Here is a 20,955-nt window from a genome sequence, read left to right as displayed (position 1 = left end):
TGTTGTTGGTTTTTTTGGAGATAGAGTTTCTCTGTGGAGCCCTAACTGTGAGTGTGAAGTAGACCAGGCTAGCCTGGAATTTACAGGAATCCCACCTGCATCTGCCTCAAGTGTTAGGACTGAAGGCTCCTGCTACTAGCACTGAACACTTTTTTTTTTAACATACAGAAATCAGGTACCCCACTTTACTTTTTTTCTACATGTCAAAAGAGAAATTGTTACTTTACTCAAACCCTGTGTTTAAAAACAATGCATACTGAGCTGGAGAGATGGCTCTGTGGGGAAGAGGTCTGACTGCTCTTCCGGTGGTCCTGAGTTCAAATCCCAGCAACCACATGGTGGTTCACAACCATCTGTAATGAGATCTGATGCCCTTTTCTGGTGTGTCTAAAGACAGCTATAGTGTACTTACATATAATAAATAAATAGATATTTTTTTTAAAATACATAATTTACTTTCCTAAAAAGCCTGTTAGCCAATCGTGGCAACGATGTAATCCCAGCACTCTGGAAGCAGAGTGAGGATTTCAAGTTCGAGAACCACCTGCTTACAGAGTAAAGCACTGCCTCAAAACCAGGAACAAAACAAAGCTTTTGTTGAGCCATTTTCTCATATTTTATCAAGTGATTTAAAACTGCTGTTTGATTATAACTGCAAGGTAAAATCAAATGTACCCACTCTCCAGATCAGATCTAAGTGTGCTCCATGTACAAAACTAGATTAAAAAGTACTTGAAATACAGTACAGTATATGCACGAAGAACGGTGCAACCTCAACAGTGCTACAAAAATTAGATTTAGCTTTCCCGATGTGAGAGAGAGAGAGAGAGAGAGAGAGAGAGAGAGAGAGAGAGAGAGACACGCTCCGGTCCCACCTGGGACCCAGGAGTTATAGTTAACCTTTCTAAGAGTAAAAGGACCGAATGAGTTTATGTGAAAACAAAAACCTTCACAACTGCCTAGCTGAGGGACTACTACGGCCATCAAACCGCATTAGCAAAAAACTGTTCATGATAAACCTCGTTACGTCTTTCAACTGTCTACCTTCGCACAGAAGTGTCCAAATGGCAGCACTAAGCAATGCACTGCTACGATGTCCTTCCTCACGGATACTGGTCCGGAGTCAGGCTATCTATATATATGTGTGTGTGTGTGTGTGTGTATAGGACTCCCGACACACACACACACACACACTCTCTCTCTCATTCATATATATATATATATATATATATATATATATATACATATATATACACACACATATATATATATGCTGCACCCAAATAACGGAAGCCTGCCTTTCTTATTCATACGGTAAAACCCCGGAGCACTGGTGGAATCAAGCGAGCCCTTCCTTCTTCCTTTTCCCGCGTTTCCCGGCCTCACCAAGGTGCTTCTTCTGCCCAGCCAAGCGCCATCCCGGACTTCCTCCACACAACAACAAACGCCGCTATCCCCGAGGTTGGCGCGGAATCCTCCCTCCCTCCTGGGCCGCTCGCCCGCCTCCCTCCGCCGTCAGGTGCTTCAGTCGGCGCGGCCGGGTCCCCCCAATCGCGCCGCGCCCCGCTCGGGCCAGCCTCGGCCCGTCCTCGGGTCCCTTCAGCTCCCCTCCCCCAGGCCCCGGGGCACAGGCCCGAGGCCCACGGGACTTACGCTCTCGTGGTCCCAGCGCACGTTGCTGCGCTTCTCATCCGGGGCGAGGTTTCGGTCCCGGCCCATTAACTCATCCAGCAACTGCGCGGCAGAAATCATGGTGCTTCCTCCGGGCGGCTGCTCACGCCAGCCCTAGCACCCACCCGACAAAAAACCCCACCAACCGCCCGGCCGCCGAACCAAGCCCCCTCGGCCCACTCTCAAGCCCGAAAAGCCTCTTCCAGAAAGGAGCCGAGAAGACAAAATGGCCGCCGCCCGGGCACCTTCCCAGCATGCCGTGCGCCCGCGGAGACACGCCTAGGCCCGGGCTGCGAGGGCGGGCGGCGCGGCTTCGCAGACGAGGGGGCGGGACCTCCGGCCCGGGCCGGGGGCAAAGCCGGGCCAGGCACTGACTCCGCCCCCGCCGTGCCTTCCACCCAACCGAGTGGTGGACGCTCTAACGGCTGCCGGTGCCGGCCTCTTTTTTACTTGGAGAAAGAGCAATCTAGCTCTGGGTCCTTTGCCACTGCCCTGAAATGGAGAAAATGCCCCTTTGTCCACGTGCTGTGCGGGGGACCATCTTCCAGGGAGGGAAACAAGAAGAGCAAGCTGCGATCGTGCTTAGACTCCATTTTCCTGTCGCTGTAGTTGCTTCCTCCTCTACCTGTCCTTATTTATGTCTGCACCCTCCACCCTTCCCACACCCACCAAGTTCCGATGCTGGGGATTGAACCGGGAACTTTAACGCTTAACGCCCTACCAGCGAGCTAAATCCTCAACTCTTCTACCGGGTTTTGTCCGGACTTCCTCGATTTTTAGGGAGGAAAAATCAAGGAATAGGCTATAAGCGGTGGAGGAATTATGTTGTGATACCTCCAATCCAGGAATTTATCTTCCTTCACTTTGTGTCAAGTGTGTTACTGTGTGTTCAGGGAATCATAGAGGAGACCAGAGGTCACCCTCTAGAGTCCATTACTCAGGAACTATCCACCTTTGTTTTTGTTTTTGTTTTTCGGGATAGGGTTTCTCTGTAACCTTAGCTGTCCTGGAACTCACCAGGCTGGCCTCGAATTCACAGAGATTCCCGTGTCTCAGCCTTATGAGTGCTAGGATTAAAGGCTAAAGGCACGTGCCACCACGGCTCCTCAATCTAAACTTTCAAAAGACTAGGAAAACTTAGCTGGGCTTGCTGTCACAGTATACCTTTTATCTAGGAAGACACTGGGAAGGCAGAGTCGGGTGGATTTTGTGAATTCAAGAGGTTCACCTGCTTCTGCCTCTTGAGTGCTCACACTTGGGAGGCAAAGGCAGGTGAATATCTAAGTTTGAGGCCAGCCTGGTCTACAAAGCAAGTTTCTGTATAAAACCATGGCTGTTACATAGAGAAACCCTTTTTCAAAAAGAATGTCTCACTGGGACTTGAGCTCTCTGTCAGCCTGAAAGCCCTAAGAATCCTTTTATTTCTGCTTCCTTAGTACTGCAGCTATAAACCACTGTTTTACATGTATGTGCTGGGGATTAAACTCTGCTCTTCATGCTGAGTGAACTCGCTGGAATTTCTTTAAAAGTATTAATTCGGCCTTGCAAGCTTTTAATCCCTAACAATCCAGAGGCAAGTTGATCGAGGCCAGCCTGGCTCAAGAATGGAGTTTGAGGCCAGCCAGGGCTACATAGTGAGACATTGTCTCAAAATCAAGATTCATATTCAGCTAGGAATAGCAGACCGGGCCCATAATCCCCTCACTTGGGAGGCTTGGCCAGAAGGATTATTGTTCCAGACCAGCATGGGTTGCTGTGTGAGTCCCTGTCTAAAACAATTTTTAAAAAAAATAAAAAACAAAACCCGGGGGCTAGTGAGATGACTAAGCTGAGAGACATCTGTGGACAAGCTGGATGAACGCGACAGGAGTTTCATCTCCCGGACTCACAGAGAAAGGAGAGAACCAACTCCCCAAAACTGTCCTCTGACCTCCTTGGGCTGATCCGCACACACAGACACTAGCACATAAAATAGAATGTAATTTTAAAAAAATTAAGGGCTGGAGAGATGCCACAGCAGTTGTTGGCATTGGCTGCTCTTGCAGAGGACCCAGGTTCAATTCCTAGCACCCACATGGCAACCCACAGCTGCCTAACTCCAGGGTCAGACACCCCCTGCCCCCAGACAGACAGACAGGCAGGCAAAACACCAATGCACATGAAGTAAATTATATTTAAAAAGTTAAAATTAAAAATTGGAGGCCCAAAGTTGGTGGCTCATATAATCCTCAGGAGGTAGAGGCAGGCAAATATCCAGGATAGCTGGGTTACACAGAGAAACCTCAACAAAACTTCTGTTACATGCCCACATCAGTGTTAGTGTGCAGATTAAATGAATTGATACACTCTGCACATTGATAGAGAAGACCCAACAGGTTCTTAATTCCTTTATTAGCAAGAGGGAATGAACCTTTTTATTGTTAGAGTGGAGGAGTCAGCTCCCTGTGGCACTGACTGAGGAGTATGGCAAAGCTCCAACCAGGCAAGGTGGAAAATGGAGGCCTCGAACTCAAGACGGACAGTCCTCCCACCCCAGCCTCCCAGTGTGTTAGCATATATCCCTCAAACAGAAATCTGAAGAGTTTACAGTTAAGAAACGCAAAAGAGTTTTGAAAACATGAAATAAATAACAATGAAGAAAACTGTTAGTCTGCTAGAAAAGGAACTTTTTGCTGTCCTCAGACACTCCAGAAGAAGGTATCAGATTTCGTTACGGATGGTTGTTAGCCACCATGTGGTTGCTGGGATTTGAACTCGGGTCCTTCAGAAGAGCAGTCAGCGCTCTTAACCACTGAGCCATCTCACCAGCCCGAAGAGGAACTTTTAAAAGTATTCTTTGAGTCTCATGAAGTTGAACTAGAATGGGTTGGTTGGGGGCTGGAGAGATGGCTCAGTGGTTAAGAGCACTGTCTGCTCTTCCAGAGGTCCTGAGTTCAATTCCCAGCAACCACATGGTAGCTCACAACCATCTGTAATGAGATCTGATGCCCTTTTCTGATGTGTCTGAAGACAGCTACAGTGTACTTACATGAAATAAATAAATCTTAAAAAAAAAAAAAAAAAAGAATGGGTTGGTTGGAAAATTAGTTGGAAGCAAATCCAAAAGGCTAAAACACAACACGTGGGAAGCTGAGGCAGGAGGATTGTCCTTGGCTACACAGTTAAAGGCCAGCCTTGACAGAATGAGAAAAATCAAAGCCACCTCCTCAACTCTACCATAACTTTCCAAGGTCACAAAGGATCTTATGGTTATCCATTCTGTGGCTCTTGAGCCTGTGTGTCACTCATCACTATCCCCGCCCACTCCATTGCTCTTCCTCCCACCCACTCTCAGCTACTCATCGTCAAGCTCTTTTGAAACTTTCTCTCCTTTCCCTCATTCGAACTCAGAGTTTTTCAGTGTTCTATCTGGCTGTCTTCTCTGGGTACTCACCAACTCCCTTGGGATTATCTCTTCCGTTTGCAAAATTTCAGCTAGTCCCCGAAGCTGCTGAGTGCCAGATTCCAACCTCCACCTCAGATCTCCTTTCTGAATTTAGTACTCATGCCTACCCTCTTTACTGGGCCACTCTACTTATGTGAAAGTCAAAACCAAACAGAGACATAGTACAAAGCCAAAATAGAAAAACAGCTTCTTGGGGGAGAAGTATAGCTCCAAGCAGAGAGCTACCCTGGCATGTGGGAAGCTATAGGTTGAATCCTCAGCACTGAAAGAGATACATAAAAACAAAACAAACATATAGGTCTGTCAACAGTTTCAAGTCAAGAGCTTAAAAAGTGAATTTAGGGCTAAGGAGATAGCTCAGTCAGAAAGGTACTTGCTAAGAGTGCTTGAGGACCTAAGCTGGGATCCTGTCTGAGGTCACCAATTTTTTTTTTTTTTTTTTTTTTTTTGGTTTTTCAAGACAGGGTTTCTCTGTGTAGCCCTGGCTGTCCTAGAATTCACTCTGTAGACCAGGCTGGCCTCGAACTCAGAAATCCGCCTGCCTCTGCCTCCCAACTGCTGGGATTAAAGTGGCTGCCTGGCTCTCTTTTCAGTTTTGTTTCCATGTGCACGTGTTTTGCCGGCATGTATGCATGTGCACACGTGGATGCTTAAACCTGAAGAAGTCAGAAGAGGGTATCTGATCCCCTGGAACTGGAGTTCCATATGGTTGAGAGCCACCATGTTGGTGCTGAGAATCAAATCCTGGGCCTCGTTTACAAGGGCAACAAGTGCGCTTAACTGTTGGCTTATCTCTCCAGCCCCCATATAATTCTTTTAAGGAAAGAAAATTTAACAAACAAAAAACCATGAATTTTGGAGTGCACCTAATTTATGGCGTTGCTGCTGTTGTTGACTTTGTTTGTTTGTTACCGTTCTGAGGATGAAACCCTGTGCCTTGTTTGGGTAAGTACTCTTTCACTAAGCTACATCACCAGCCTGCTACAATCCTTTTAAATTGCCTTAAAAAAAAAAAAAAAAAGACTGCTATTTCTTGTCCCTCAGACTGTGTTAAAGACTGAGTTTCAATGCCATTCCCATCAGCCTCAGATGGAGCACTATGTTGGATCCGAGAATTAAATTTTAAACTGTGGAAACAAATCCAAGTGTAGGCTCAAGCCGCGTTCCAATTTGCCACCGGGGTCAATTTAAGTGTTTAGTCAGTTGATATTCATCACTCCTGGTGTGCAGTGTGTACTGTGTGAATTACTGTATCATAATAAACAGACGTTGCTTTTTCTTAAGCAGTAACAAGGCAAATGCATGCTGTGTGCCCTGGGCAACCCCGAAGAATGGAAATAAAGACGCTATACCTAAATGTACCCCTTCCTGTTTCATCTCGGCTTTGTTCAGGCCCTCCTCTTTGCCTCCCCAGGGTGTTTTCCTTAATCTTTTCACCCCATTTGCAAAGTTCTCACCAGTGCCACATCAGGGATCTCTCCAAGGCACCTGAGCTCAGCAAAACAATATTTTCTGTTTCTCTCATTGGGTAGAATATTTTCTGTTTCTCCCATTGGGTAGTAGAACAGTGCCAACCAAGGCTCTGAGCCTCATTAATTAGATTAGGCATGGAGTACTGCACACGGCTGTTTATGAACACACCATAGCTCTACCCTCAGTGCCTAGAATCAGGACTAGGATGACAAAGAACTCCCCCCGCCCGCCCGCCCCCGCCTTCCCCTGCCCTCTTTCCTTAGATGACTTTCAGAATAATTAATTATAGTTTATAAGCTATAACGAGTTGCATTTTATAAACTAGAATCGATGTTAATCTTCATGAAAGCCAAGTTGGAAGAATTTCTGTCTAAAACCGATAAAGGGTAAAATAAAAACAATAACAGCTGAAATAAGTATTCTAGCTGAATGGTCGCAAGCACTGACAAAAATAAGAAAGAACAGTGTCATCTATCTCTGCAAATAATGGGCATATTATAGTAGGATCCTTTTCAGCTCATTTCCCGTCCTGCTGGGTAAAAATTGGCTCAGATGGAAAAAAGAGCTAACTAAACTTGGGGGAGTGGGGGTGGAAACCCACCAATTATTTTTAATGCCTGCTAAACAGCCTGCTCCTGAGGATAAGGCTTTTCTGGCTCTCAAACGACAGTGTTGGATCCCTCCGCCCCGCGACTATTCCTGTGTCTGTCCTCCTCGCTGGAAGCTGCCGGGTGGGAGCTCTAAAAATAGCCAATGAATCACAGCAGATAATCCAGTGCGGTGGTTACATAAACAGCCGGCCGGGGCGGCGGGGCGGCGGGTGGGAACGAAAAGTATCTAGGTCAATGTTGTCACACCGAATAGGGTCCCCCGGAGCCGGCCTTCCGAGGCGCGGTGGGGGAGGAGGCCTGGGCCTGTGGGGCCGCGAGCAGCCAGGGAGCTGCCGGTGGGCGGGCGGGCACACGAGGCCCCGGGCCGGGTGCGGGCGGAGGCGCGAGCGGGGCGGGCGAGCCCGGCGCTCCCTCCCCATGGCCGGGAGCCGGCCGCGGAGGCGGCGGCGGCGCTGACAGGCTCGGGGCGGGGCGGCCCGGGGCCCTGGGGAAGATGAGCGCCCTCCTAGAGCAGAAGGAGCAGCAGGAGAGGCTGCGGGAGGCGGCGGCCTTGGGGGACATTCGGGAGGTGCAGAAACTGGTGGAGAGCGGGGTGGATGTGAACTCGCAAAATGAGGTCAACGGCTGGTAAGTGGCGAGCGGGGGAGGCCCAGGGTTCAGGACTGCGAGCTCGGGGCGTGGAGCAGTCAGCCGTGACCCAGGACGCAGGCGAAGGTGACGCCTGGTGCCCCAGGCCTCTCAGGTCGTGGCCCTTTCGAGACTGGCCCCGATCCCCCATTGCCTGGTGCAGTCAGGAGCGCATCCTCCCCAAACCATACCTTCTTCTGTGGTTGACCGCGGCCAGAGCCCTCCGGGACACTGGAGCCCACCCACGCCATCCCCCCTCCCGCGATTCCCCCCACCCCCCGCGCGCCCCCTGGCTCTAACTTGGCCCAAATGGTGATGCTTAGAGGCTTTGATTCTCGGCGACTCTGCTCTGGATTTCATCAAGCTTGAATTAGTTTGCCATGGGCGCTTCTGAAGAACACTTCGTGCAGAGATGAAAGCATAAGCAACGAAGCAAATGCCAATCTTAAAAAACCAGCACGGTTTCTTTAGCCAAGACCAGGAGAAAAGGAACAACTACAAAACCCTCGCCACTTGCATAATAATTCTGCCTCAGTTGTTTCAATGCCACAGTGATTGGCTGTTGCCTACAGCTGCCTGTTCAGGGGAGACTCATTTGTCTGCCCTGTAGAGTGTTTTGTTTGCTTAATACAATTTCCAATTAGAGAAATTTACCCAAGGCTTTACAAGTCGGCTAGCAGATCTGCCTCCTTCCCAATACAGAGTCTGTCTCATTTTAAGATATGAACAAATCTTTAGTTTCTTTTTTTTTCTTTTTCTTTTTCTTTCTTTTTTTTTTTTTTTCTTGGTATTTCGAGACAGGGTTTCTCTGTATAGCCCTGGCTGTCCTGGAACTCACTTTGTAGACCAGGCTGGCCTCGAACTTAGAAATTCGCCTGCCTCTGCCTCCCAAGTGCTGGGATTAAAGGTGTGCGCCACCACACCCGGCTAAATCTTTAGTTTCAAGATACTGAGTGGTATTTTTTTCTACCCTTTTTTGACATTTTACAATTAATTTTTTTTTATTCAGGTAATGCTTATCTAGCCTCTTTTGCCAGTTTAAAGTTAAATTTGAGTTTTAAACCCCCAGTCTACCCCGCTGTAAATTGAGCCATACATTTTGGAATGGAAAGGGCACTGGAGATCATTTGAATCCCAGAGAGTGTCTTGCCCCGATTGCACAATTGTCAATATGATAACAGAGTCAGAAATGAGATTTCCTAATTTCCTAAGAAAGCTGTCTGACTCCTTTCCCTAAAGAAACTAGCCCGGATAGCTGTCCACAGCCTGGAGACAGTGGACACTAATTTCTAGTCTTTTTTTTTTTTTTTTTTTTGAAGCGTTTGTAGTCAAAACACTTGTAGTTGTGTTTGCCTTGCCATGGCTTCCAAGAGCTGTGAATTCCTGTTTTGGCACTTGGAGGCAGTGTTTTACAGAACAATGAGCCTGGTCTTGCTGCAGGTTCTGCCTGCCTAGCTGTGTGGTCTTGTCTGAGTTACTTTGTTTTCCAGTTCTTTCAGAAGTGTTATTAGTATTTATTGAGATGAACGTTAGTAGCTACCAAGTATTGAACTTGCTCTATGGCACAGATGTGGTTCTAAACACTTAACCTATCTCAGGGTTATCAGGAGACATTGTTATTTTTCTCCATCTTAAAGATGAAGAAACTGAGACCCCAGGAAAATTAAGTAAACCATTCAATTTTTAAAAAATGCTCCTAAATTACTAAATTTGGGATTTAGTGGGTCTACATGACTGTTAGAGCTGAAAAAGGAATCTGACATCTGAGTCCCTCAGCACAGTGCCTGCCATGTGCTAGATATACAGTGGATGTCAGGTGAGTTTGAGGTGACATGATGAGGCTTCCTATAGATTTAATTCCAGCTCCAATCTATTCAATCCAAGAGTGAATTCCTAGATTCCCTTTATCCCGCTTTATGCTCTTGGCCTAATGCTTTCAGCTCTTCTCATCCCGCCCACTTATATGAACCAAACCACAAAGCTTGGCACTGTCCTTGGTCCCTGTCTTTCCTTCACAACCATGTACCGTCATCCAGTTCTGCTGCCTCTATGTTCAGATAGAATCTGACTACCTCTCACAAGCTCTACACTGTGATACAAAGCCAGCCAGCTCCACTTGTGGTGCAGGATAGTTCCAGAGTCTTCCTACTAGCATCCTTACTAGTCTACTTGCCTTACCCTGACTTGGAACAGTTGGGTCACCTCACTCAGAGACCTCTAGTGGCTCCCATGTTACTGTGAGAAGAAGCCACTATGCACTCCTTTCCCTGACCTTTGGGCCTCATCTCCTGACTTGCTTCCTTGTTCACTTCTTCCCTGGCCTCCTTGCCTTTCCTGGAACAACAGCACACCCTGGATTCTAGACTTTTGCATTTTGCCTTCCCTCTTGTCTTGATAGCTTTTCTCTTATACACTCCATGGTTTGCTCTCAGTCCTCATGTGGATCTTAGCTTAGATATTAGCTTCATGCTAAGGCTTTTCCTTGCCTGTCGTTAATAATTGTGCAACTCTTCCCCCAACCCTGCCAGTCCCTAATCTCTTACTCTGCTTTATTGATACATGACACTTAATATCTACCTAGTACACTATATAATTTGCTTATTTGCTTGCTAATTACCCCAGCTTCATTGACTGTAAAATGAGTGAAGAATATTCACAGTAGTAGGGTTTTCTTTGTTCTCTCTCTCTCTCTCTCTCTCTCTCTCTCTCTCTCTCTCTCTCTCTCTCTCTCTCTCTCTCTCTTCTTAGACTTGGCCTTGCTGTGTTGCCTAGGCTGGTCTTAACCCTTGTTACCTTCTTCCTATCCTGGTCTATTGAATAGCTGAGTCTACAGGCAAATCCCACTGTACCCAGATCCTAAGGGGATATTTTGAAGATTAAACAGAGCTTTTAGAACAGGGTCCAACATGTAAAGTATTATGTTTGTGTTAGCTATTGTTATTTTCTTATTATTAGGCAACATGTTGGGAGACATATAAAGTTACCCTGAAAAAAGAAAAAAAAACCCAACTCTTTTCAACATTGAAAAGTAGACTGGTGACTGCTTTCAATTCTTGGTTGCTTAGTAACCACAGTTTCAGCAATGATGAATGATACCCAGTTGATGAATGATGCCCAAAGCCTCTGGTCTAAAATACTTCCCAGCCCTAATGGGATATGCTGACTGCAAATATAAAGTTTAAAGAGTTGAAGTTCAAAAATAGAGTTTCCACATCAATTGTAATCCAAGTGTCATATGTTCCCTTTGGGTTTAGAAGTAAGTATAATGGTTTATAAAGAAGTTGAAATGCTGTCTGGCTGCAATGGTTCTGAGTTATAGCTGCCTATAATCACCCAACTCCAGTCTGTAAATGATGGTTTCTGGGTGGCCAGGACATGCTGTGTTCACCTAATCCCATTTACATGGTGGTACTCTAAACCAGTTGGTTTGTCTCAGAGTCTCACTGACCCACTCACGGTAAATTACTCTTTCACTCTCCAGTAAAAACTTCTTTCCAAAAGAGAGCATTTCCTTAGCCTGATCCATTCATTTTTGAGTGCTCACTTAATGCAATTATTCACTTTTCAAGCCTATGCCACAGACAGCTCCACACAAAACATTCTGAGCTGCAGTTTGCTAAGCAATGTCCATTTTATCCTAGGTTCACTAGTTAAATAAGAAATAAGCTCGTGAGTTGGCTACATAGATCAATGGAAGGGTGCTTGCCTAACATATGTTGAAGACATCAATTCAGCCTCTGGTACCACACACACATGCATAAACACATATACACATGCGTATACACATTCATGCATATACACAGGTGCACGTACACACGCCTGTATATGTCAGGTAGATACTTCCTTCTGTTTATCCTCTGCTGGGGATGTAGCAGTGATCAAGCACTTGCCTAGCATGTGAAGCCCTGGGTTGCAGCATCACAAAATAATTTTAAAAGCTTCTTCTCTGTTTTTCTCACATGGGCAGTAATTTTTTAGTGTCAAAGAGTACACTAGAGATACCTGGATGGTGAATGATGGTGTAGACTGTCATTCTGATAGGCTAGTCATTCAGGCTGCCATTCTCTAAGGCATTAATGTAAAGGCAAATCAAATAAATGTTCCTGATGGTTTCCCAGGTTGATGGCCTCTCTGCTGAGCCTCTGCTCTATTCGTTATCATATCTGGGTTTGGCTGGAAGCTCTGGAGATGCTTGTCTTGGTTGAATTAGAGAGTTGGTGAATGAGGACATTCAAACTGGGAAAGGAATGAGGAGTGAATGAGCTCATAATGGGAAGAAAGTATTTTCCTTCCATAATATGCTTTGCGCCTGAAGATGCAATTCTGTTGAGATCGCACGTTTGAGGGATGCTGATTACATTTCTATATAGTGTTACAGGAATTGTGCACTGGACTGTACAGTACAGCACCTCAGTGTATACAATATTAAATACTTTTGCTTAAGTTCTATTATTAGAAGGGTCTGGTTTTGAACCACTTGGTTGTTCATACCCTCTATTTCAGTGCCTCTAGAGTATAACGTTGTGCACAGTGTTTCATTTGAGCAGATGCAGGCATGTTTGTAGCCTTCTGGAAAGATTAAGAACAGCTAGCATTTTAAAAAATGGAGATTTGGAAATCGCATATGTGTGTAGGTGTGTGTGGGAAAGGGAGTAAGCAGCTAAGATTGACGTAGTTCCCCTGCTGTAGTAATGGCCAACCCGGCAGAGGAGCGGCACATGGAAGGTGCTTATTAACCTGGCAATATTTACTCTTTGATTGTCACTTGATACATGTAAGTTTTCATAGTTTACAAAATAAAAGAAGTAACAGAAATATCTTTTAAAGAAACGGAGAGCTAATGGATGTTCCTGACAGGGTAGCATCTGGAAGTATCAATGCAGACAATAACCTTGGAAGCGGAAGCTCCTGGGACTAACTGATGTTGCCTGTGGACTAGAAATTATAACTTTCTTTATGTTACAGTGCTAGGATTGAACCCAGGCACACTTTGTGCATTCTAGGCAGGCACTCTGACATTGAGTTAACAGCTTCAGACTCAAGAATGAAACTTAACACTAAAATTTAAGAATATTAAGATATTATTACTGGCCGGGCGTGGTGTCGCAACACCTTTAATCCCAGCACTCAGGAGGCAGAGGCAGGTGGATTTCTGAGTTCGAGGCCAGCCTGGTCTACAGAGTGAGTTCCAGGATAGCCAGGGCTACACAGAGAAACCCTGTCTCGAAAAAAAAAAAACCCCAAAAAACCCCCAAAGATATTATTACTGGAGATGGGGGTCTTACTGTGGAACTCTGTCTGGCCTAGAACTCACTCTGTAGATCAGGCTGTGCTTAAATTCACAAACTCCATGTGCTCTTGCCCCCCAAGTGCTGGGATCAAAGGTGTGTGTCACTATGCCTGGCTATGTTCGTGTTTTGATCATCTACTCTGTGAAATGAAAAGTCAAGCTGCTAGCCTGGCTTCTGGCTTTTGCTGAAGTCTAACAAGCTTCTGTGTATGTATTTACTGATGTTTAACATTTGAAATCTTGAATCACTTTTTTCTCAGTCATTCTCTCTCCTTTCTTTGGGACAGGACCTGTTTACACTGGGCGTGTAAACGCAACCATGGACAGGTGGTGTCCTACCTGCTACAGTCAGGAGCTGACAGAGAGATTCTTACAACAAAAGGGGAAATGCCTGTACAACTAACATCAAGGAGAGAAATCAGGAAGATTATGGGAGGTGAGTCTGTTCGGGGAGCCTTTAAGATGTGCTATTATTGGCCACATTGATACTGATCAGATAACTGGTCCTGTGTTTGTAAGTTAATTCCTATGCCAAGGTTGTGATTGCAGCATGTTTTATAGGAGGCCAATATTATATATATTTTTTAATTTGTAAAATTGACAATAGTAAAAATGGTAGTTATAAGCCTACTGAAATGTTCTTTCTCTTCGACCTGAAGAGGCAGTCAGTCCTGACCAAAGTGTGGGTCACATCTCAGGTGACAACAGTAGCTTTGACCATGCTCCTTTCTTTAGTAAATTCTGTGTTCTGTATTTTTCTATTTTCAAGTGGAAGAAGCCGATGATGATGAGGAGATCCCCCAGCTGAAGCAGGAGTCAGAACTGCCCTTTGTTCCCAACTATCTGGCCAACCCAGCCTTCCCTTTTATCTACAGCCCTGCAGCAGAAGACTCCACCCAATTGCAGAATGGGGGCCCATCCCCACCTCCAGTGTCACCTCCTACAGATGGCTCACCTCCATTGCTTCCCCCCACAGAAACCCCTCTGCTAGGGGCCTTTCCTAGGGACCACAGCTCTTTGGCACTGGTCCAGAATGGTGATATTTCTGCCCCCTCTGCCATACTTAGAACACCAGAAAGCACAAAACCTGGTCCTGTCTGTCAGCCACCAGTGAGTCAGAACCGCTCCCTGTTCTCTGTCCCATCCAAGCCCCCGGTGTCTCTGGAGCCTCAGAACGGGACGTATGCAGGCCCGGCGCCAGCATTCCAGCCATTTTTCTTCACCGGAGCATTTCCGTTTAATATGCAAGGTAACAGCACACAGCCTCTGCAGCAGGAGAGTGATGTTTAGTTGTTTATGTAGTTAGGATATACTTACAAAATTAGGGAAAAGTTCCAAGATCTGTCTAATGAAGGAACCCTTTACACTCAAGATTCCAAAGCTATGTACTTTTTACCTTAAACCATGAAAGTATTACTCCTTTTCTATCACTCCTAGGAACAAGGATTTTCTCTTATGTAACTATAGTACAAGTATTAAATTTAGGAAATGCAATTTTGATTTAATACTGATCTAAACTGATAGTCCATACTTAAGTTCCTCCAATTGTCTTCATAATAGATATTGTACTTAGCTATTATGCCATTTTATTAATTTTTAATCTAAAACATTCTCAAGCCGGGTGTTGGCGCACCCCTTTAATCCCAGCACTCAGGAGGCAGAAGCAGGCGGATTTCTGAGTTCAGTCTACCGGACAGCCAGGGCTACACAGAAAAACCCTGTCTTGAAAAAAACCAAAAAAAAAAAAAAAAAATCTCCTTTATACACATACATATACTCTCTCTCCTTCCTTCTTTCCTTCCCTCCCCCTACCTCTTTGGTTTTGTTTTGTTGAGACAGGGTTTCTCTGTATAGCCCTAGCTGCCCTGGAACTTACTTTGTAGACCAGGCTGGCCTCGAACTCAGAGATTTGCCTATCTCTGCCTCCCAAGTGCTGGGAGTACCGGCATGCACCACAACCTTCTCTCTCTCGTTTTTAAAAGGAAGATTTATTCAGGCCAGGCCTGGTCTGTGCCACAGGCCTTTCATCCCAGTACTCAGGAGGCAAAGCCAGGCAGATCTCTGTGAATTGGGGCCAGCCTGATCTACTAAACCATCAATAGACCAGTGTCCTACAAGTGAGTTTTAGGACATCCAGGGCTGTTACACAGAGAAACCCTGTCTTAAAAAAACAAACATACAGACAGACAGATAGACAAAAACAAAAACAAAAAGATAAAACCAGAAGAAATAGAAGGAAAAGAAATGATTGTGGGTCTCGACAGCTTCAGCGCACTGGTGCTTTTGCAAGGGATTCTGGTTCCATTGTCAGTATCTGCACTGTAGCTCACAACTGTCTATAATTTCAGTTCCAGGAGGTCCAGTGCCCTTTTCTGCACTGGATACACATTATACATATACATATGTGTAGGTATAGCACATATAAAATAATTTTTAAAAAAGGATTAATTTAAATTGAGGGCGTTAGATCTCCTGGAACTAGAGGTACAGACAGTGTGATCCACTTGGTCTGGGTACTGGGAACCAAATTCTGGTCCTCTGGAAAAACGCAAGTGTTCTTAAAAGTTGAGCCATCTCTCTAGCCCCATCTTTCCCCCTATCATTCTTTTTTTTTTTTTTTTTTTTTTGGTTTTTCAAGACAGGGTTTCTCTGTATAGCCCTGGCTGTCCTGGAACTCACTTTGTAGACCAGGCTGGCCTCGAACTCAGAAATCCGCCTGCCTCTGCCTCCCGAGTGCTGGGATTAAAGGCGTGCGCCACCACGCTCGGCTATCCCCCTATCATTCTTGACCCCTATAATTTTGAGGGGTTCAGATCAGTTCTTTGGTGAAGTATGGCTTCTCATTCCTTCTCTGTTCATTACTTGGTGTTGTGCTATAAAAAAGGACTTTGAGGGGCTGGAGAGGTGGTTTAGTGGTTAAGAGCACTGGCTACTCTTCTAGAAGACCTGGGTTCAGTTTCCTGCACCCAAATGGTAGCTCACATCATTATGTAGTTCCAGTTTTGGGGAATGAAATAAAATAAAAACAAATGTCAGTAGTGAAGGACTTTTCCTTCCCATTTATAACCATGTGAACTTACGATCCTTTCTTTTTGGCTTTTTAAAATTTTTCCTTTTGGGTGTTTTGCCTGCATGCCATATACATGTCTGGTGTCCTCAGAGGCCAGAAGAGGGCATTGGATCTCCTGGAATGAGTTACAGTTGTGAACCACCCTGTGGATTCTGGGAATTGAACCTAGGTCTCCAGGCAGAGCAGCCAGTGTTCTTAACTGCTGAGCCGTCTCACCAGCCTGGACTCATGATTCATATTAAACTCAGTGTGTTGTAACTTGATGCAGTCATCCTTTTGACTACATCCTTTTGATATTCAGATTATTCCTGATTTAGCCCTTGGGAACCCCTTTCAGTTAGTTCTGTCCTATGGGCACATCCCCCTTATTCTAATGCAACAAGATGGTTCTCATTTATAGTATCATTTCCCCAGGCCAGCACTGCAATTCACCATTTCTCTTGGGAGCTGTGGGGGTTTTGTTGGGGGGCGGGGAGGGTAGAGAATTGGATTTAGAAGCCAGGATGTGGGCACGAGGTGTCCTCATTGTTATAGGTGTGACAATTCTTGGCTTAAGTAGAGACTAAGAAAAGGGAAAAGGAAGCCGGGCGTGGTGGCACACGCCTTTGATCCCAGCACTCAGGAGGCAGAGGCAGGTGGATTTCTGATTTCTGATTTCGAGGCCAGCCTAGTCTACAAAGTGAGTTCCAGGACAACAAGGACTATACAGAGAAACCCTGTCTCAAAAAACCGCCAAAAAAAAAAAAAAAAATATATATATATATATATATATATATATATATATATATATATATATATATAGTCATATGCATATTTCTCTCTTTGTGTGTGTGTGTATTTGTTTTGGGGCAGAATCTTATGTAGTCCTGCCTGGTCCAAAGCTCATTATGTAGAATAAGCTAGTATTGAATTCATAAAGATTCGCCTGCTTCTGTCTAACAAATGCTCGGGTTAAAGGAGTACACTACCATGCCTGGCTGTCGGTATCATTTTGAGAACCTCAGAAACCAGATGTTCATATAGACAGTTGTAATTCCAGAAAAATTCATAGAGTGTAGTGTACACTTACTTTTTCTTTTCACTTATAATTAACTTCCTAGTTTTGAAAACCTAGAACTATACCTACTAGTATCGGTGACCCACAATACTGTGAGGAATCCATACTTTAAGAGCAAAACAGAATTGCCAAATGTATGTAAATAGTTGACGTGAATCATCTTGACAATGAGGGCAGATCACTTTCCACTCTGATTTATGAATAGCAAATCTGCTCCCAAGCATGAGCTCCTCCCTTATTACGGTGCAGTATTTCAGGTCAGGCTTAGATGCAACTGTTTGTTGTTATTCCTTGGCTGTTCTGTTTTGATTTAGTGGTTGGTTTTATTGTTGTTGTTGTTTACTTGTTTTGTTTTTGTTGATTGGGTATGTATCCTAATCTGGCCTAGAACTCACTATGTAGACCAAGCTGGCCTGGACCTCACAGAGATCTGCCTGTTTCTGCATCCTGACTTGCTAGGATGAATCAATTGTTTTGGTGTTTGAGACAGTGTCTCACTCTGTTTGTTTTGTTTTCTTTTTTTTTTTTTTTTAAGATTTATGTATTATATGTAAGTACACTGTAGCTATCTTCAGACACTCCAGAAGAGGGAGTCAGATCTCGTTACGGATGGTTGTGAGCCACCATGTGGTTGCTGGGATTTGAACTCTGGACCTTTGGAAGAGCAGTCGGGTGCTCTTACCCACTGAGCCATCTCACCAGCCCTTTTTTTGTTTGTTTTGTTTTCTTTTTTTTTTAGTGTCTCACTCTGTAGTCCAGGCTATCCTGAAACCTCTGGTCTTTCTCTCCACCTCCTGTGCTGGGATTGTAAGTGTGAGCTGCAATCCATGCCTGCCTCCTTTACTGTCTGTATTTCAGGGAGCGTTATATATTTCCTAAGGAACTTTAGATCCATCAGAGCTAAAGGATCCATTTAGGATCCATCAACTTGGGTCCTATCAGAGTTCTTCATGCAGCACATCTTGCCCTTGCCATCCTTTTGACTCTTTTCTTTTCCTACCCATGAATAATTGGCACTCAGAGATGTGTGACATTGGATAGCACCTGCACGTCTTTGCTTGGTGAACCATAGCAGAGAAGACAGTGTAGGAAACTGCCCCAGCAGAGCCACGAAAGGCTGTAAACTAACCCTCCTGACTGGACTAGGTTTGCTCAGTGAATGCTGCAGGCCTTAAATTACATGCTCTGTGCTACACTACCATTTCCCTCTCTCTTTATCTAGAGCTGGTACTCAAGGTGAGGATTCAGAATCCATCTCTTCGTGAAAATGACTTCATTGAAATTGAACTGGATCGACAGGAACTTACCTACCAAGAACTGCTGAGAGTGAGCTGCTGTGAGCTGGGTGTTAATCCAGACCAAGTGGAGAAGATAAGGAAGTTACCCAACACTCTGTTAAGAAAGGTAAGGAAAGGCTGCTCAGAGTGAGTGGCTGCTGTTTTCACTTCAAGCACACTTAACTTCTCCCTTGGTGATTGAGCCATAGCTTAAGTGGAAGCCTCTAAAAGACAAAGGAGAGCCAAGGCCAAGGCCAGGTTAAAGCATGTGCTTGCTCTGTGCAAGGCTCTGAGCTCCAGCTCCAACCTTACTGTAATCACTCCATAAGCTTTCTTCCCCTTCCTCTGAGTCCACAGAGAAGCCCCCACCTTACTCATGTATTTCTTTTCAGACAGGGTCTTGATGTGTAGCCCTAGCTTGCTTGGTATTTGTTGTGTGTCCCAGGCCAGCCTTGGATTTATGGCAGTAGTACTGCCTCTGCTTCTTGCCTGCTAGGATTAAATGTGTGAACGATCATACTCTAATACACTGGCACTTTTGAAGATTGGAAGATAGCAGGATGTTACAAGGGCCTGTTTCAGTTGTTCCCATAGTAACCTGTAGCCTTATGCCATATGATATGCGGCTGACCTGGCATCTTTGTGATGCTCCAGCCAGCTATGGGCTCTCCAGCATCAAGCTTCTGGCTTCTCTAAGTTCCTGAGGAAACCTGACGCTCACCTGCCTGTCCCTTTAGGGCATTCTCATCCTGCAACAGAGACAGAACTTTCTCCATCTTGTTCAGGTTAAATGTGGGGGCTGATCACTGCTTAGCTGTCTCAGGGATTTAATTTTCCTTCCAGATTAAAGATAAACCAAGACCCTGGAATTAATACAACCAACCAAGCGTAGACACAAACTGCTGCTATTGCTCTGTTGCCTTGGGCTGGCAAGTTGGCTCAGTGGGTAAAGGCACCTACTGCAAAGCCTGAGGACCTGAGTTCTGTTCCAGGGCCCCACATGGTGGAAGGAGAGAACCAGTTCCCACAGGTTGCCCTCTGATCTCCACATGTGCATTATAACACAAATGTGTACACACAAAATGAACAAATGTAATAAAGAGCTAACTAAATGAAAAGAAAATTTTAATCCATTACCCCGTTTTGTTTTAGGACAAAGATGTTGCCCGACTCCAGGACTTCCAGGAGCTGGAACTGGTTCTGATGATAAATGACAATAATTTTCTGTTTAGAAACGCTGCATCCACACTGACTGAGAGGCCTTGCTATAACCGGAGAGCTTCAAAACTGACGTACTAATGCAGCAGGGACTTCATCATTGAGTACTGTGACAGTATGTGTCACCTCTGGGCCAAAGGACAAGCCATTGATCCCAAAGCCTCGGATGCCCACCAGGGCCCCTGGTGCCACTGCGTAGTGTTCACTAACACCCCGCCTCAGCAGGCAGGAGCCCCGACCCCCCAGCAGCGGTGCCACTCTTCCAAGCCTCTTGGTGCACAATAAACTATTGCTGAATCTTTGAACAGCTGGGAAGTAGTCTTGAGAGGCCGAAGGCGAAGGAACGAGAGCCAGTGTTTAATGTGCAGGATCTAGAGAGTTGTCGAGCAGAAGCTGAGAGCGCAGACCTGTTTCTAGCCACTCCTGTTGACAGTGCGCCTGAAGGACCAGGCGCGCCTCTCTTGGTGTTGCATGCTCGTGACACTCAGAAATTTTGAACTGATGAGGGAGGAAGACTGGGGAAAGAAAGAAAGCACACACAGGTACTGGACAGATGGATTCTGGTATGACCTGTGGCTGTGAGGTCTCATATAGCATATTTATAAATGTTACTCAGGTTTAAAGTATTTAAAATATAGTTACCTAATTGTAAATAGGCTGTTAACCAAAAGAGCTTCCCCTCCCCCAATTTTCTTTTATGACCACTGATGACTGCGGCTGTCTGACAGTCATCTTCACATCTGCTCCCCTCCACAGTCACTAGAGGGCTCTCTAATGCTTTCTAAAAGAGCCACCACCCTGCTCCGTGGCCACTCCTGTCATCCTAATTGCACCATTCAAGAAGAGCACAGGCGCTGTTGGACAAGGCGCCCACCACTCTCACTCCCTCCAGGAGCAAAGAGCAGCTTTTGAGCCCGGACTTGTTGCTGGTTTAAAGGTTATCGTGGGAAACTGAACTAAAGGAGTTAGCATCTTTATTTTTGTATCAAAGATAAAGGTTATTTTGAAAATTATTAGGGTTTTTACATAACTCTGAAATCTGTTGCTTTTATAAACAAATTGTTCAATTTTAGGAATTCCCCATTACCTCCACAGTCAGTTGTGAGGGCCTGATTAGACTCTGGAGCATGGTGTACGATTCTTCTCCAAGAGCGCATGCAAGAGTCCTCCCCTCCTCAGCCTCATTAAAGAGGAAAAGCTGCCTCAGTTTGCTTAA

General features: G+C 45.3%; 2 protein-coding genes across 9 annotated transcripts in view; one reads left to right on the top strand and one right to left on the bottom strand.

Annotated features, from left to right (window-relative positions):
- Window positions 1–1,915, bottom strand: part of Luc7l3 (LUC7 like 3 pre-mRNA splicing factor) — a 30,962-nt gene extending 29,047 nt beyond the window's left edge. For all 8 annotated transcript variants that reach the window (XR_015044991.1, XR_015044992.1, XM_021177450.2 and 5 more), the window contains exon 1: window positions 1,654–1,915. Coding sequence is in view for 6 of the 8 variants with exons in the window: in XM_021177450.2 (XP_021033109.1) it covers window positions 1,654–1,752 (99 nt within the window). In the remaining 2 variants the exon portion in view is untranslated. The remainder of the gene's footprint in view (window positions 1–1,653) is intronic.
- A 5,545-nt stretch (window positions 1,916–7,460) lies between these two features.
- On the top strand, window positions 7,461–20,044 carry Ankrd40 (ankyrin repeat domain 40). The gene is made up of 5 exons (XM_021176427.3): window positions 7,461–7,827; window positions 13,405–13,553; window positions 13,887–14,366; window positions 18,467–18,648; window positions 19,674–20,044. The coding sequence occupies exons 1-5, from the start codon at window positions 7,694–7,696 to the stop codon at window positions 19,818–19,820; spliced, it is 1,092 nt and encodes a 363-aa protein (XP_021032086.1). The 5' UTR covers window positions 7,461–7,693; the 3' UTR covers window positions 19,821–20,044.
- The last annotated feature ends 911 nt before the right edge of the window (window positions 20,045–20,955 follow it).

This window comes from Mus caroli, unplaced genomic scaffold (genome assembly GCF_978045245.1).
Source record: "Mus caroli unplaced genomic scaffold, Mus_caroli_1 scaffold_13, whole genome shotgun sequence".
Classification (NCBI taxonomy): domain Eukaryota; kingdom Metazoa; phylum Chordata; class Mammalia; order Rodentia; family Muridae; genus Mus; species Mus caroli.
This window is presented reverse-complemented; position numbering and strand designations above follow the sequence as displayed.